Here is a 17,706-nt window from a genome sequence, read left to right on the forward strand (position 1 = left end):
CCTAAAGCAGAATTTTCCAAAAGAATAAGAAGCTTCCCTTCAGAAACCCTCCTAAGAAAAGGAATATAGAGTAACTAGAGTTTAAAAATGGCAGATACTTCCTTCTGTTCTATGTTCCTGTTCTTCATCCCTCCCTCCCTGCCATCCCCTCTGTGACCTTGTCATCCTCCCATGTCTCTGCTATCCCTTGCCCCACATCCCTGCCATCCCTTCTGTGTTTTTGCCATGCTCTCTTTGTCTTTTCTCAGAAAAGGACAAATATAAATATAAAATGTGCCTTGAAATAAAACCTGTTGGCAAGACATGATGGTGCATACCTGTAATCCCAATTACCGAAGGATCCTGAAACTGATGATCTCATGATCTGGGGATGCAAAGGGTTCTGCTGATGGGGAAGCTGTGTTAAGTTCAGCATTTAATCTGATGAGGTCCTGGGAATGGGAGATTGAGGGGGCTGCCTCAGTCCAAGTGAGAAATAAAACACACAGAAAAAGCTCAGATGCTGATCACTGCTGAACTCCACATAACTGAATAAGCTTTTAATGCATAAAAGTTGAGGAGTCAACAATTTAGTCTATCTCCAGTAATCCTTTGCAAGGGAAAGGACTGATTTTTCTACAATTGAACAGTAACAGTGTCTGGATATCTAAGGTTTAGCTGCATGACTTAAAGTAGCCAGATTCTAACATGAAAAATATTTGACAAATATCAGAATTTCAGTGTTACAAAATGATTCTTCTTTGCACATACACTGACACACAAACATACACCCCTCAGATTCTTCCCCTCCAAGTTAAGTAAGATTTCATCCATCCCAATATCCCCTGCTTAGCTTTTAGCCTTTTAATAGGTTTCCTTTCCTCTGGTGCTGTCCACTCTTCCCTAAGAAACCTCACAGCTGCCTTCTGTCAAAAGTACACTAGCTTAGCCAAACGTACAAATGTCTGTTTTTATGGGGCCCATAAATCTTGGGGGAAACTCCTAGGAGCATCTTTTTAATGAATGAGCCTACCCCTGTCACTACAGGGCATAAAAATCAGCTGGTTGGTTTTTTTGTTTGTTTGGTTGGTTAGTTTGGTTTTTAGTTTTTCATTTATTTATTTATTTATTTATTTTTGCAGAAGAAAGGTGGGGGACATTCTCCATTTCCTCATGGGAAAATAGTAAAAATCTGTCTCATATTTTACATTCCTCGCAGAACTATCACGCTGACTTTTCCCAAATAAGGTTTTCAATCACAAAGGCGGCTCCATGTCTAGGGTCACAATCTGATCCTGCCGCTAACCTTTCCAAGGGATTTAAGTTAAACTTTGAGCTTTCAAAAGAGCAAATGCCGCCCCAGTCCTGCTCATAGCCAAAGGATGATCTCACTTGTCCCACCATCCTCCCCCCCACAGGAAAATATGCAAGTCATGTAAATGCAGCTATGAAGATCACAGCCTGAGCTCTGAAATGGAAGATGATCGGAAAATTGGCCGCTTGCTGACAGATTCCAAATACTCCACCCTCACAGCCCGAGTCAAAGGCGGAGATGGCATCCGCATTTACAAGAGGAACCGGATGATTATGACCAACCCTATTGCAACAGGGAAGGATCCCACTTTTGATACTATCACATATGAATGGGCTCCTCCAGGACTGACTCAGAAACTGGTAAGCACATCTCTCTAGTCATGAAGCACCTCCTGAAACTCTGAATTTGATAGACTGTTGCTTAGTAGCAATAGAAAGAGATTAAGTCAAATCATGCCTTTCTTCTGTTCAGATAGCATATCCAAGTCATATTTCTTATAGCTTGTTACTCAACATTTACAAACACAGGATATCAGAGGTGGCTGGTTACCAACTGGATGACCATGGCAGTGCCCTGGATCACAACTTCGTACGCTGTGGTTGCTGGTCATGTAACTGACTGTGAGGGTTACAAAAAATTTGGCAACAGTAAAAGGTTTCTAAATGCAACAGCCAAAAATCAATTCAAAATCAACTATGCAATGAATATGAGATGCTCTGGCAATATTTACCTGTGTTATATTGTGATTTTACTCCAACCTTGGTTTTGAACACAAAATATATACTTCGCACTTCGCATGCATACGCTGCCAGAAATGCCTCCCTTCAGATTTGGGACAAAGTCATATAAAAATTTCTTGGATAAAAAGGAGTTATGAATGAAAAAAAGTTTAAAAGGCCCTGCCCTAGCTATTAGTTTACTCATTTGCAAAATGACAAGATTATAAAGAGTGGTTCCTGAGGTCCTTTCCAGTCCTAGATGCATTATCATTTGTCTATCTATTCACTTACTTGGTCAAAAATTCAATTCAATTCAATTATATTTAATTAGCACCTGTCTCTAGGTAGGCACTAAGTTAAGTACTGAAAAAATAAAAGTAAATTTCATTATTTCTTTCTCTCAAAGAGCTTACATTGTTCTGGGGAAATACAACATTAAAAAGATAAATGAATGCAAGTGTGAGAAGCAATATGAAACATGGCAGAAAGCATTATACAGTGAAAGGAATGCTAGATTAGGAAGCCTGCAGGTAGATTATACCAGGAAGGAAAGAAGGAAGGAAGAAAGAAAGGAAGGAAGGAACATAAAACATTATTTAAGGAATTTGAAGTGGGAAGATACCCCAGCAGCCATGTAGTTCAAACCACACACTAAGTCCCATTGTAACATACTAAACAAATAAGAATGTAGCCTCTACTTGAAAATTTCCTAACAGAGGAAGCTCCCATGGCCTATATTTCCAGATTCAGCCCAATCCATTTTGAAATGGCTGGACTTGTAACTAGCTTTCAGTTTTTGTTTCCTCCCCAACCCAACACAAAATTGTATTTCCCTCTTCGCAAAATTCCACTGAATTGTTCCTGGTATTGCCTTCTTCTTGGGCCAAATAGAATTACTTTTAATTCCTCTTCCATATGACAAACTTTCAGATACTTGAAGGCAGTTCACACTAAGTCCTCACACTTTCATGATGAACATGTCCACTTCCTTTATTTATCCGCATAGGTCATAGATGCAAAGCCTTTATATCTTGATTGCACTCCTCTGAATATTCTATATACTTTGGTAAAACTCTCCATTATTCTGGTCTTCTTTTGCCTCCTATGTAAAATAAGAGAGTGGAACTAAATAATATTGAAAATTCCTCATTTACAAACCCCTAATTTTAAAATCATGCTCATCTATAGCTTGGGGTTTCACAGCTCAAAAAGAAAGGTGAGGAGGGCAGGTAGATAGCACAGCGGATAGAGCACCAGTCCTGGTGTCAGGAGAACCTAAGTTCAACATGGTTTATCGCCATGTAAAAACTCTGTGACCACTTGCTGGAGAAAGAATTCAGGTTCAGGTACAGGTTGGCCAAGATGGCAGCTGAAGTCCCTACTGAAGCTGAGATCTTATGAATCAGAAATGCATTGCTTCATTCTAACCAGGCTTATCCTGCATGGAAAAGAAAGTACACATCCTGAGCAGAGAAAGTTTCCTCTCCCTTTCTTACCCAAGAAGGCTGGATTCAAAACAAGAAAAAAATAAGATTAATTCTACCCTCATACTGAAATGGTTTAATCCTAGTAAGGGAGTCCCAAAAGAATGGAAATGCAATGGAATTTTTGACAAAGATTTTAGAAATGTTATAAAAAATAAAACCCAATATTCCTTCAACAGAACAACTGTGATTTTTAAGCATTTATTCAAAACCAAAAAGATCAAAGAAGTCTGGGAAAGCATACCTCTAGGTAGGAAAAATCCAGGATAGTTTTACAAATATAGTTTAGTCGAAGTTTTTTAAAGTAATATTTAACTTTGGAAACATAATACACAAATATTTCTAAGATTCCTAATATACTTAACATGCCCTTCCTCTGTTGTTATTTTGTTTCATTTTGTTCTTTAGATTTTTAAATGGAATTTTCTTCAAATGGATGTTTCTAACCTTATATTTCATTCTTTTTGCCTATACCTTACTTCTCAACAAGATGCTTTCTTGAAAGAGTTTAGTTTTATTTCTGTTTCTTGGGTCATAAATACCAGTTGTTGTTTTTTTTTTTTTTTTGGGGGGGGGACCTATTAATAGCAGGGTTCAAAATAGATGATCGTCAAGGTGATATTGTCATAGAAAACTAAATATGGGAAGGATTTTAGAAATTATCTAGTTCAGTATTTGAGCTACAGATAAGGAAACTGAAACTCAAAGAGTCTGATTAAGCTACTCAGATATATGCAGCTGATTATTGGCTGAGCTGGGCTTAGAACTCTGGTGTCCAGACTCCCAGTGCAATGTTCTTTCCACTACAGCATACTTAATGAGCATGATATTCTAAATTTGTACTCCCAGGTTTCTTTTCCACTTTAAACTGTAGTTCATTCATTTCTTTGTGTCTGCTGACGCCATTATTGATGACTGATGGTCTGAGCATGTTGACTATCATGATTCAGCAGTTAAGTCTACAGACCTACAGATTGCCTACTTTCCTCAGTAAATCATCAAATGGCCCTCTGCATCTGGAATTGCATTTTTGGTTCCTCTTTAGAGTGATCTTAAGGGCACATCTGAATTCATTCATTAATTAAAGGCTCAGGCTGAACTGTTTTAAAGTTACCCAGTGGCCTCTTTGATAATGGCACAAATAATTAGCAGTTCAACTATAATATACACTCAAGATTGAAGTGAAATTAATGTATTTGTATTCTTTAACTTAACACGTGAAAGAGTCCTTAACAGATTTTCTTTTGCCTTTAAAATTAATATTAAGCATGGAATATTAGACTATGAATCTGAAGATTTTACTGTGTAACTTGGGACAAATCAATTGCCCTCTCTGAAGAATTGGATTATAATTTCTTTTAGAATTCAGGTATAGCTTTTAAAGTTGCCAATATGTTATCCCTGACCCACCACCCATAGAAAAAACCCAAAGCAAAGTTTGTTTTCCCTTTATGAGAATAGGTTCATTCTCTCACCCAAACTGGTATGTGGTAGTTCACAGAAAATGTAATCTCATGATCTGAGTCTCATTCACACCAAATTCTAACCTACCCAGCCAAATGTCATGAACCATGCCCCAACTAGTCTTGAGCACTTAATGTTCTCATTTCCTAGCAATAACATCACCCTCACCCAAAAGACCATCATATTACCCATCAACAATATATATATAACTGGCACTTACAAAGTATCTACTCAGAATGAGGTGCTTCACGAGATAGTGATACATGAGACATGGTTCTTCAAAAACTGATCCTCTCATAGGGAGATGACATCTACAAAAATAACAATATAACTGAATATGAAACATGACTACAAAAAAAAAAAGATATAGAACTCTAGGCAAGTTCTGGGAGGAAAAAAAATTTAAACCATTATCTTTGAATAGTGCTTGAACATTGACAGTGGCAGGTAATATCATAGCAGAAACACAGTATGTCATGGTAGAAAGAAGATTGAATTTGGAGTTCAGAAAAAAAGAGATTTAAATCCTGCCTTAGACACCTATTAGCATTGTGAGTGGGGACAAACAAACAAAAAAATAAAATAAAACCACTTTTCAGAACCTTAGAGTCCTTAAGTGGGAATAATAATATTACACTATCCTATATCATATTTTTGTTGTAAAGAAAATGCTTTCCAAACCTTAAAGCATTAGATAAATATGAATTTTAAATAGTTTCATATGAATAGAATTATAAATAGAACAGATCTGACCAGAAACTGACTGTCTGCTGGATAAAAACTTGTAGCAGCCAAACTGCTCCCTTTCCATCGCCCAAGGCATTTCCTCCAATCTATTCCCATACATTCCCAACTTCTGTTCACCAAGCTCCTGCAATGCCCACCCTTTACCACTGACCTTGAGTCTGACTTTCTGAAACTTTTCCCTTTATCCAAATTGACCCACAGATAACAGAACCAGAAGCCCATTTGAATACTAGTTCTGCCATTGGCCATCTGGGTGGCACCCCACAAGACACTTAGCCTCTCTAGTTCTCAGTTTCCCCAACTGTAAAATGAAGTTCATATGAATAACCTCTAAGTTTCTTTCTAGTTCTAGGTCTATAATTTATACTCAGAACCATCAAGGTTATTGACAGGCTAAAACACTTGTCAATAGTCACATAGTGAGAATGTGCCAAAGGCAAAGATTGAAATCAAGAGCCTACTAACTCCAGGGCCAGCCCTTTATGCACTAACCCCAGGCTGCCTTTCTAAACATAAACTAGACCAAAATCATTGCTGAGCTCAGCTCTGCTTTTATGATGTTATGGGAAAATCCTGAGCCAAACCAAGGTCAGGATGCCATAAAATTAGGATGAATTAAAAGTCAAAAGGGAAAAAAAGCTCCAGATCTGATAACACATTCCTTGCCTTGCCTTATGTTTGGACTCTGAATAGCACAAGACAGATATAGTAACAGATGTCAGAACCTCCAGGTGCAGTATTCTAAAGGGTAACAGGCAAGACATGCTCCTCTCGGGCTGCTATTTCAGCAATTCAATCCCTAATTTGTCCTAGGAAGCATGATTCTCTTTTCCCTTGCTTTCCTACATTTTCCTTGTTTTCCTCTGCCTCCTTCCCTTTTATTCCCCTTCCTTCCTCTTTCTTTCCTTTCTCTTTATCTCCTATTTCCTCTCCCTTTTCCTTCCTTTTCCTTCTCTCCCTTTCCCTGTATGTAGAGTGTATGTCTGTATGTATATAAGTATGTTATATGTGTGAGTGATTTTGTGTGCTACATGTATGTATATGTATTTGTATTATATATAGGGAGTAAATGTATACATGTGTGTGAATGCATATATGTATGTGGATGGTATATTTATGTGTGTATGTATATTATATACGATTGTGTGCCTGCATGTGTGTATATGTACATATATGCATATGTGTGGATGCTTACACACATATTTCATGAATATATAATGCATCTGTGTGAGCACATGTGTGCACATGCACATGCTCATGCAAGCCCATAGCATGACCTCATTCACATGCATGTATATGAGCATGCATGCATGCATTATATGAGTGTGTGTGTATATGTGTTGAAAATGTCTGTGATTACAAGGTGCTTTTGAATGAATGCCCCTATTCTACAGAAGAGAAAAATAGAATCAGAGAAATAATGCAGAGTCCAAAGCCACCGAGCATTAGGTTCAACCTTAGGATTCCATCCCTAGTCTTTCTGATTGGAAGATAAGCATTCCTTCAATAATGCTTCTTATCTAGCCAATTCCAAAGAGTGAAATTAGAACAAAATTTCCCACAATCACTTAAAATCTCAAAGGATAAATTTTCTTCTTTGGTTATAGTAAGGCAAGTTCTTAATGTTGACTTTGAACACTGAATGAAAATAAAGAAAATGGAAAATTGTGTTTTAATATTATTTCTCCCTCTTACTGCCTGGATCACTTTGGACAAGTTAAAGTGACTTCCTATCCCTCAGCCTCAGTTTTCCCATCTGTAAAATGAAAGAGGCAAATCGGATGATCCCTGAGATGGCTTCCAGCTCTCCCTCTCTGTATTGTTAGTGCTATTTCAAGAGCTGGATGCTCTCCAAAGTTGGATTGCTGGCATTGAGAGCAGCCAACAATATTCGGGGACAAATGGCAGTCATCAAATCCAAGAGCTCCCCCAGCCACCTCCTTTCCATTAATTTACTTCATCTAAAAAACAGCAAAGTCCCAGCAGCCTTTTGGCAGTAGAAATGCAATTTAATTCAATAAGCATTTATTAGACATCTCTTCTGTGCCCGGCACAGTGCTAACCACTGGGCAGAGACTCAAAGACAAGAATGAAACAGTCTCTGCCCTCAATAAGTATGCAGTCTACTAGGAGAGGATGAGGGAGAAGGAGTCACACACTCAGAATTGCAAAAACACAATCAGATGAAATACATGCAAAGTAATTGGTGGGAAGAGACAGTATTAACAACTGGGAAATTAAATGAAGGCATATTGTAGGAAGTGGCATTTGAATTTAGCCTTGAAGCGAGCTACAAACTTCTAAGAGATAGATGGGAAGAGGAAAAATGTTCCAGGAGTCATGGGAGAGGCAGCCTAGCAAAGTCACCAAGAGGAAGGAGATGAAAAAAGGAAGAGCACATGATCCAGTTGGGCTTGAATGTAGACTATATGATGAGAAGTCATGGGGAATAAATTGGGAAAGGCTTTAAGCACTAAACATCGAGGTTTGTATTCTATCCTAGAGAAATAAGGAGTCGCTGAACCTTCTGGAGCAGAGTAATGACATACTTAAATCAAATACTTAATATTCTCGATTTTAGGAATATTACTTTGGCAACTTTGGGAAGGATGGATTGGAGAGAGGAGAGAGACTAGAGCTAGGAAAACCAGGTGGGAGGCAATTACAATAGTCCAAGGGAGAGGAAATAATATCAATTACCTTTATAATAATTTAAGGAAGGAAGGAAAGAGAGAGGGAGAGAGGGATGGAGGGAAGAAGGAAAGAAGGGAGAAGTGTTGCCTAGTCCTCAGTGGTTCTGGAAGACTCATATGAGGGGCAAGTAAGAGTGAAGAACCAAAGACTGATGGCAATGAGCCCCATGTCTTTAGATTCCTTTGGAACTTTCAGAGCTGTCAGCTTGGAGGAAGATGCATGTTAGTGGTATCTTGGAAGTGTTATAGAAGCTCCTTTAACTGGAGGAAACCAAGCTACCAGAGGCCAGAAGGGTTTGCGAAGGTCACACTGCCAGTAAGTTGCAGAACCAGGATTTGAAGCCGGGGCCTCTGGCTTTATACCAGAACTCTGTGTCAAATTGATTCTTAAGCAAGTCACTCCTTTTGGGACATCTCTGATATAAGGGGATTGGATTGGATCACCTTTAAGGTCTTTTCCATTTCTAACGATGACCCAAGGAACTTATCTCCACATTTTCCACTGTTTTCTAAAAGGGAAGATTCCTGAATTGTCTTTTAGCATGATCCTATTTATATTTTTGCAAACCATTTTTGATTCTAAGGGCTAGGCAGAGATATCTCTGAAAGAAAGGGTAATTCATTTGGAAGATTTTTAACATTGAGCCAATCTTTTCAACTAACCTTTCAAAAAGCCAGAGGCTAATGGGGTTGGATTTCACAACCAGTTTTCCTGGAGGTTCAGGACAGCTCCAGGTAATTGACACTGAAGAAAATCTATCTCCTCATCTAGCCACCCACACACAGTTGGTCATTGGTTGGCTTCTTACTTAATCCCTAGCCAGCCATGCAACTGCTAACCATGTACAAGCACATCTGTGGCAGTTGTAAGTGTGATCTTTACAATACAATGGCAAAAGGCCAACTAGCCAGCCATGCTTAAAGCTACAATAGGAAAAAGGGTCTCCTGGGAAGGAAACTCCCTTCTCTCCCAGGCTTCTGGCCAGAAATCAGTTAACTCATTGGTTCCCCTAACTTAATGTAGAATTCTACTAGAATTCTACTGGGCATCCTGAATTCTCGGGAAAACAAATAGTTGTCCATCCAATAGATACTATAGAAAACAGTCAGGTAGTCAAGGTCATTTTACTTAAGTTGATAAGTTAAGATACAAAGTAGTATATATTCTGTTGTTGAGGACCAGATAACACAGCTAGCTTCCTCCCTCCTTCTCTTCTTCTCTCCCTTTTTCCCTACCTCCCTTCGTTCCTTTATTATTCCTTCCCTTCCTTCCTCCCTCCCTTTCTTCTTGCTTCCCTTTCTTGCTTCCTCCCACAATCCCTCCATTCCTCTCTCCCTCCCTTCCTCCTTCCATATCTTCTTCCCTCCTTCCTTCCTTCCTTCTTTCCTTCCTTCTTTCCTTCCTGATCGTGAAGTTTACCAGATTAATTTCTTTCTTAAGGACCATTCCTTAAAACCAAATCCCTTTGGCTCTTATTGAGTGGCTAATAAAAGGTCCCAGACCAAATCCCATTTCATCTTGGTTTGAGTCCTGATTGCCTCAGAGTGAGTATAAATAACAATCACAGTGGTTTGGCCAGAAACCCTGAAAGTCTACTCTTCCCAGACTGAACAGATCAAGAAGAAAATGAGAACTTTTTCTAATGCTCAGGAACTCTCACTTTCCCCTTTTGCAAATTACTTAAATCCAAAATTGACCCAGACATCACCAAAACAAAAGTGCCTTCTAAATGATCTAGGACTCTTGGTATTTAAATAGCAAACTCCTACAAGGGAAGGAACTAAGCTAATCTGATTTGGTTTTGTGTGATGCTCAGACTTACAGGCAGTGTCTAGATCCAAGCATCCCGGATGTAAATCTATGGAAGCTTTTACTGTGGTTTCATACCAGAGAAGATTTTGCCCTTTAACTTTATAAGACCATTTTAGAGGTAAAAAGACATCTGGGAAATCATCTAATCCAATAATTTTACAGAAGAAGGACCCCAAGGGATATTGTGCCTACATGCCTCAGGTAGTAACTAGCAGATCCAGGTTTCTCATCCAGGTTTTCTGATTCCTCAGGATTTGGATTCAAGATCCAATGCATCTTCCACCATTCCACAAGGCTGACAAACAATTCCTCTCTAATCATAGGAAACTGAATGCTCTTCACTTGGCTCTGGGATTAATAGAAGTAAATATTTGAGACTTCTTTCAAACAGAGGCTCTGGTAAACTGTAGACAATCTGAGAGCCTCAACCTCAGAAACTTCCCATGTGGCAATTCCTTCACCAAGGCAGATATCAGGCTATCAATGACTTAATAAATAAATCCTAGGAAATTGCTTGAGCCACATAGAGGTTAAATGACATAACCATAGCTGATAATTCTCTTTTAACCAGAGGAAACTGCATAATGTTGACCTGGTTCTGAGATGAAATAGAAGTATTTATTTATCTTTTTTAAATCATAACCTTAGTCCCAGGGGATCAAGTAAACCATAGGCAAATGTGAGAGCCTCAACCTTGGGAGCTCCTTAAGTATTGAATTCTCCACCAAGACAAATCCCAACTCATCTATGATTTAATAGAGAAATCTTAGGAAGTTGCTTTTAAGAGATTAAAAGCCTTGAACATAAGAACAAATGCTATTTTTGTTGTGGTTATTATTATTGTTACCACATAATTAATGTATGTCAAGAGATAGGATTTGAACCCAAGTCTTCCTAAAAGTGCAGCACTCTAACTACTATTGCTGTGCTACCCCAAAAATGGAAAGAAGAGAATAGGAACTTTCCTTTTAAGATTTCACTTTCTCCTCTGTTCTGGTCTTTAACATGGTTAATAATTATTTTCACATAATGAGTCAAGAACCAGCCAATTATGTGTAAGACAATTGATTATATTGACTCTCCAAATCAATTTCTAAATTTTATTTATCTTGAAACATGCTAATTTTACTCTTTAGGGCATAAACATCAATGCTTTTGATCTCAGCAAACTATGTACTGCTTTTAAAACCCATAATGATTTCATTACAATTTTCTAGGAAAAGCAATATAAAATTACACTGCCAATTTTTAATTAAATATGCTGCCTGTATATGAAATCGGGAGCTGAATTTCAATTTCGAAGGAAACAAAATTCATTTAGCAAAACCAGTAAGATAGAATTAATGTCAATTTCAATTATATAATTGTTTAGGGAAATAAATGGCCCTGCCACATGTTGCCCTCCTCAGACCACATCTGAGTATAGTGCTGAGTTCTTGGTACAAAGAAGAGCATCTAGAGAGTGAGGCAGTGTGGATAATGAAGAAACTTAAGTCCATGCAGATAAAGAGCCACTAAAGGAAGTAAGAACATTTTAGGCTAGAAACATAGAAGATTTGGGGGAGGGAAAAATAAAGAAGTGGGGGAATGTAAGGAAAGAGAGGGATGACAGTTATCTTCAACTATTTGAAGGTCACTTGTATGGAAGAAAAATTAGATTTGCTTTGCTTTTAGACCCAGAAGTCAAATTAAGAAAAATGGATGGAAGAGATAGAGGCAAATTTAAGCTCTGTGGCAGGAAAAACTTCCAAACAAAACACTCAAGAGTGGAATGAAATGCCCATTAGGAAGGAGATTTCCTATCATTGGAAGTCTTCAAGAAAATAGGGACTGAGTGTTTGTTAGGTATGTTGATTGTTCCTAGGCTGCCTACAGTATATGGACTTATAGAATAATTCGATAAACTTCCTACTGGACCGCATATCATATCTTGAACAGTATGAACTCTTCATCCACTTTTAGTTTTTCTTGTATGAACCACTAGGCCATAGGTCTCTTGCTAGTCCTCTCACAGAGAAGCCTTAAAGTGCTTCAATAAGAATGAGATAATAGCTAAGGTTCTTTCAAACCCTCAATCTGTGACTCTATAATCCACACAAAAATAGTATCTGGAGAAGCTTATGTGCCATCCAATACAATCCAATAAGCACTTACTATATTTCTATATGTGTAAGACACTGTGCTATGCACTAAGAATACACAAAACAATGAAAACTAATCCCTGCCTCAAGAAGTTTATATTATATGAGATGGACACAGCAGTAAAGAAACAAAGAAAATCTGAGGTCAGAGAGAGCTCTACCAGTTTATAGAAGAATTAGGAATTTACTATTGTATTAATTTTTTTATAATCTTGATAATTTTCCATATCATTGAACAAAGTTATTTCTGAGGTTGTATCTCTCATAGACCTTTGAATGATCTTATCCGGGGCTATGAGTTACCCTTTGGGAAGAAAAACAAAGTTTTGCTCTACTAGATAGTGTTACTTTTAATAATAAGCAAACTCTAGCAATAGCAATATTTTATATTCTGTACACCAAAGGTTCTTTAACTTCTTCTGTAATAGACCTCATCAGTAATCAGGTGAAGCCTTAGGATTCTTTCACAGAAAAATATTTTTAGACATATTAAATAAAGTGCATAGCACTATCAAGGGAATCAACTGATACAGTTTAAAAGAAAAAGGTCATCGACCTCAGAAAAGGAACCTATACTCTCCGTCTTTCAGATAATTATAAGATTATGAAGAAGGGGCCAGTTGTAACTTAGCTAGAACACAGTTTATGTGAGGTAGAATAGTATGAGAAAAGAGTAGGCAGGTAGGTTGAAGCTAGGTTGTAGAGGGTTTTAAATATCATGATCAGTAACTACTCGATTTTCTCAGAGTTGGAAGCGATCTCACATTAGTTTAGTACAATCCATACCTGAAAAATAATTCCTTCTGTAACATAATTAACATATGGTCATTCAGTCTCTGCATGAAGATTTCCAGGGGAAATCCACGACTTCCCAAAGGGTGCCATTTTACTTTGGTATAGCCCCAATTGTTAGGAAGTTTGTTCTTAATACTAAACCTAAATTTGCCTCTTTGAATTCCTAACCACTACTCCTAGCTCTTCTTGGTGAACAGAACAAATTGAAATCTGTCTTCCACAGGAGAGCTCTTTTAAATATGTATAGAGAGCTATCATGTTCCCATTAAGCATTCTCTAGACCAAGTACCCCATATCCTTCAATGAATCCCTACATGCTTCAAATTTGAGCATCTTCACTATCCTGGTTGCATTCATATGGACATAGTACAGTGATCACTGTCTTTCTCAAACATAATGATGTCCAAAACTGAACTTAATATTAACTCAATATGATATGACTAGGGCTGGGAAATTTTCTCCCTTCATTTTGTAGGCACTGGGGAGCTTAAAAAAAAGATTTTAATATAGAGGAGGTACATCATCATTGTCCTGTATTAAGAAGATGACTAGCAATATATGGATAATGTCCTGGAAAAGAGTTAAAGGCAGGGCAAGAGGGAACTCATGTAATTATCACATAGATAGGCAGACAGATAGATAGATTACATATATTATGTGTGTTCTATCTTCCTCTCTTTTTCTTTCCATCCTCTCATCCCTTCTAGATTTTTAAATTCTAAGTCATTAAGACAAAGTTTAAATAATATTTGTATCTATCTCATTCTCCACAAATTCTTTGCACACATTAAATATTAAATAAATAGGAGGACAAATGAGTCTAGACTGGCTTTTGAAGATCGATTAAGATTTGGTAAGTCTAGGGAAAGAATGAAATAGGGAAAACAACATAAATTGAGGCATCATGGGAATGATCATGGAATGATTTTTGTCAGAGGGGAGTTCTGGTGGACAATAATGGGACTGGCCTGACAATAACCATCAGTGTGGGAATGGAAGCAGGTTTCATTACTTCTCACTTTAGAATGAAAAGTTTTATAAATTGATACTTGAGCAGCCTGAGAACAATCCACAATTTCTAGTGGGTAAGTATGAAAAAATGATTTTCTTTTTAGCACCTGCTTTCCTATTAACATGGTGAGATAGTCCAAGTGATAATAATATCAATTATTCTTTGCAGAAAGATATGTTGGCTTTTAGTGCTTATTTGCAATGCTCAATTAAAGATTGTTCTGGGCTCTAGCCATGTCCTGTTTTTTCACTGGCAGGCTATCCACTATATGGAATTGATTCCAAAAGAGATGCAGCCAGTCACAGGGACTGAAGGAGCTTTCCTCCGCAGGCGACAACTCATGAGGCAGCTGCCAATTTACGATCAAGACCCTTCTCGATGTCGCAGCCTTTTGGAAAATGAAGTGAAACTGATGGAAGATTTTGTTAAGAAATACAAAAGTGATGCCCTTGGAGTGGGAGAGGTAGCTCTCCCAGGACAAGGTGGGCTCCCCAAAGATGAGGGAAAGCAACAGGAAAAATCTGAAGGAGCAGGAAGCACACCACCTACCACAAATGGAAGTATTGGTGACTCAACAAAGGAAGTGGAATATGTAAGTATTTTGCTTACTCTGCATTTCGATTCCCATGTTTCCTTCTCTCTCAAGCTAAGGGCCAACCCAGGCTAGAATTAATTTAATTTAATAATCCTTTAAATTAATTTAATTTAATTAAAAATTAAATTAATTAAATTAAAGACTCTGCTTTGTGCCCAGCAAAGAGGTAAGCATTGGGGATACTAAGAATGAAAGTCTTTGTTCTCAAAAAGCTTACATTCTACTGGGATGTAGATGGATAAGCAAATCTAAAATATATTCACATGAAATACAAAGTTATTTGAAAGGATATCATTATTAAGGAATGTGGTAGTTGAGCTGGATTTTGAAAAAAAAAAAAACCAAGACTTCTAAATGTAGATGTGAAGAGGTAGAATATTCTAAGGATAGTCTGTAGTCAGATCAAATACAAAGAGGAAAAGAGGTTTCTTCCAATTCTGTCATCCTATAAAATAGTTGAAGTTGCTGCTTTAAGGGTTTTTTTTTTTTAATTTTGTTTTTGTTTTTGCTTTGCTGAGGCAATTGGGGTTAAGTGACTTGCCCAGGATTACACAGCTAGGAATGCTTTATGATTCTTACAATAAACTTTATGTGTCTTATTTTATTCAAGCCTTACAATAACCCAATGAAATATGTTGAACTATATTTGGTTCATTCCTGTGATTCCATTTGTGGAGGGAATTCCCAATGAGGAAACAGCTGTATAACTCATAGTGAGAAAAATTATTATTTTACTATTATCCTAATAATCAATTATTAAACTAAGATCCAAGCTTTATTTCTCAATTTTCTCATTAAGGCCCAGCTCTTGTTAAAGAGCTGGACAAGATAGATTGAGGAGATTATCTCTAGCCTCAAGAAATTTCTGTTTAGAGTGTAAAGAGAATTCATTCAGGGTGAGTTCTCACTTTGTGGAAAGGATCTTCTGTCCTTGTTGCCCCTCCATTAGAATATAGGGTGACCCAGTTCATGAAGAAAAAAAAAAACAATGGATGGATGGAAATGGATTTCTCTGTCCAGATTGTTGGAAACTGCTGAATGTCATGATTAAGTCATGTACTTAATAGAAGGCTTTTAAGATTTCTACTCCACTTCCCCACTAAATGTCTACTAATCAGGGTTGATTGTCCTTAGTGAGGGACATTCCTTTTTACAAATGTACTTAAAGCTTCCAGGGTCTCCATTGGGCATCTTAAATTACTAAGAGAAACCACTGGTCATCAATTTATTAATTGCCAACTAAAGCAATGTTTTCTAATATATATATATATATATGTATATATGTATATATATATATATATATATATATATATGTATGTATGTATATATGTATGTATGTATATATATGTAAGCTATTTCTATTGAGATTAATGTTTTCATCAAGAAATACCATCTTAGACCTCTTGTCATGTGTTAGTTGTCAAATACATATTTTCAGGAGCTTGGGGAATATTGACTCAATTTATCCCTGCCCAGGAGTTTTCTGTGTGGGAGATCCTTTTTTAGACAAATTTACATTTTGGTTAGCATTTAAGTAGTCTTTAAAACAACAATCAACCTCTTCTAACAGTGTTTTCTCTGAGAACTTAGGCAAATGGTAAAACTGAAGGTTACTTTTTTTTTTTTCCCTTTGGCTCTTAATGGACAATGATTTTATAGTTGTATTTAAGAATAAATGGCAGCCCAATGGCCCAGGGAGAAAGACAGATCCAATTGCATTGCTCTATTTCATAATCCATTTGTTTCCCACCAGCTGACTGCCTTAAAGCTGGAACAAATTGGATAGAATGCCAAAGAAATAATCAAGTTTTCAAACTCTCTGCAACCTCCCTGAAGGAGAGCTAGAAAGGACCTTAAAGTTATATTCCAACCATCTCATTTGCTTTTGAAGAAACTGAGACCCAGAAAGGCTGTGACATATGCAAAGTGCAATTGCCAGCAAAAGGAAAAACTGAGATTTGAGTATCTGAACTGAGAATCTAAATCCTTGGACCCCTTTTCATCATGTAATGGTGTCACGAATCTTGCCATTCATTTTGCTCGAAAACAAGATGCACTGCTCTAGCAATGCTTTTGATTTTTTGTTTGTTTTCCCATGTTCCCCTAAAACAGGAGTCCTTAACTTTTTTTATGCCATGGATCCCTGTGGCAGTCTGATGAAGCTTATGGACTCCTTAGAATAATACTTGTTGCCTACATTTGTAATTGAAGAAAATGTTCAATTTCAGTTACGGTTAGTGAAAATAAAGATGTGATATAGTTTGTTCCTATGCAGGATCACTTCAACTCAGGTTAAAAACCCTGGCCCTACGGGTCAAGTGCAGGACTCTGAGACAAAAGGCTATAGATTTAAAATTGGGAGAGCCTTTAAACACCATCTAGTCCAACACCTCACTTTATACATCAAAAGAAAAGAGAGTTTTTGTAAATCTTAAAGCATTATAGAAATGCTAGTTATTGTTAGCTATTATTATAGTACAGATGAAGAAACTGAGTTTCTGAGAGATGAACAGACATGGCCCACCTGACTTAGGTGGGGTAGAGTCAGTATTTGAACCCAGCAACACTGAACTGGACATTAGTCATTTAGGAAATCTAGAAGGTGGAACTTGATCTGGGGAGAGTTTGGTTGCTCTTCCCCCGTCGTGGGGAGACTATACTTTGTCCAAGTTTTAGTACATAGCATTAGGGAAAGAATTTCCCTTCTGTGAGTCCCTGTTTAGTCTTTGGGAGTAGGGAGCAGAAGCTGGTAAGAGACTGTATGTGATGGTCTGGTAAACTGTCTGTTTCTTATTTAGAATTTGCTCTAATATGTTAACATTAGATTCCTTTGTGTGGATACAAGTGGGGATGTCCCTGCCTCTGCAGTTTGGCCTGGCGCCTAAGAGGGGCCATATTTTGTGGATTAAGCTGCTCCTACAAGAAAGCCTTTGTGCTGTGAGCCTTGTT

General features: G+C 37.5%; 1 protein-coding gene across 2 annotated transcripts in view; it reads left to right on the forward strand.

Annotated features, from left to right (window-relative positions):
* Nucleotides 1-17,706, forward strand: part of LMCD1 (LIM and cysteine rich domains 1) — a 72,867-nt gene that overhangs the window by 40,456 nt on the left and 14,705 nt on the right. For both annotated transcript variants that reach the window (XM_051981360.1, XM_051981367.1), the window contains 2 exons: nucleotides 1,398-1,653; nucleotides 14,419-14,754. In XM_051981360.1, the coding sequence (XP_051837320.1) occupies nucleotides 1,398-1,653; nucleotides 14,419-14,754 (592 nt within the window). The remainder of the gene's footprint in view (nucleotides 1-1,397; nucleotides 1,654-14,418; nucleotides 14,755-17,706) is intronic.

Source organism: Antechinus flavipes, chromosome 1, assembly GCF_016432865.1.
Source record: "Antechinus flavipes isolate AdamAnt ecotype Samford, QLD, Australia chromosome 1, AdamAnt_v2, whole genome shotgun sequence".
NCBI classification, from domain to species: domain Eukaryota; kingdom Metazoa; phylum Chordata; class Mammalia; order Dasyuromorphia; family Dasyuridae; genus Antechinus; species Antechinus flavipes.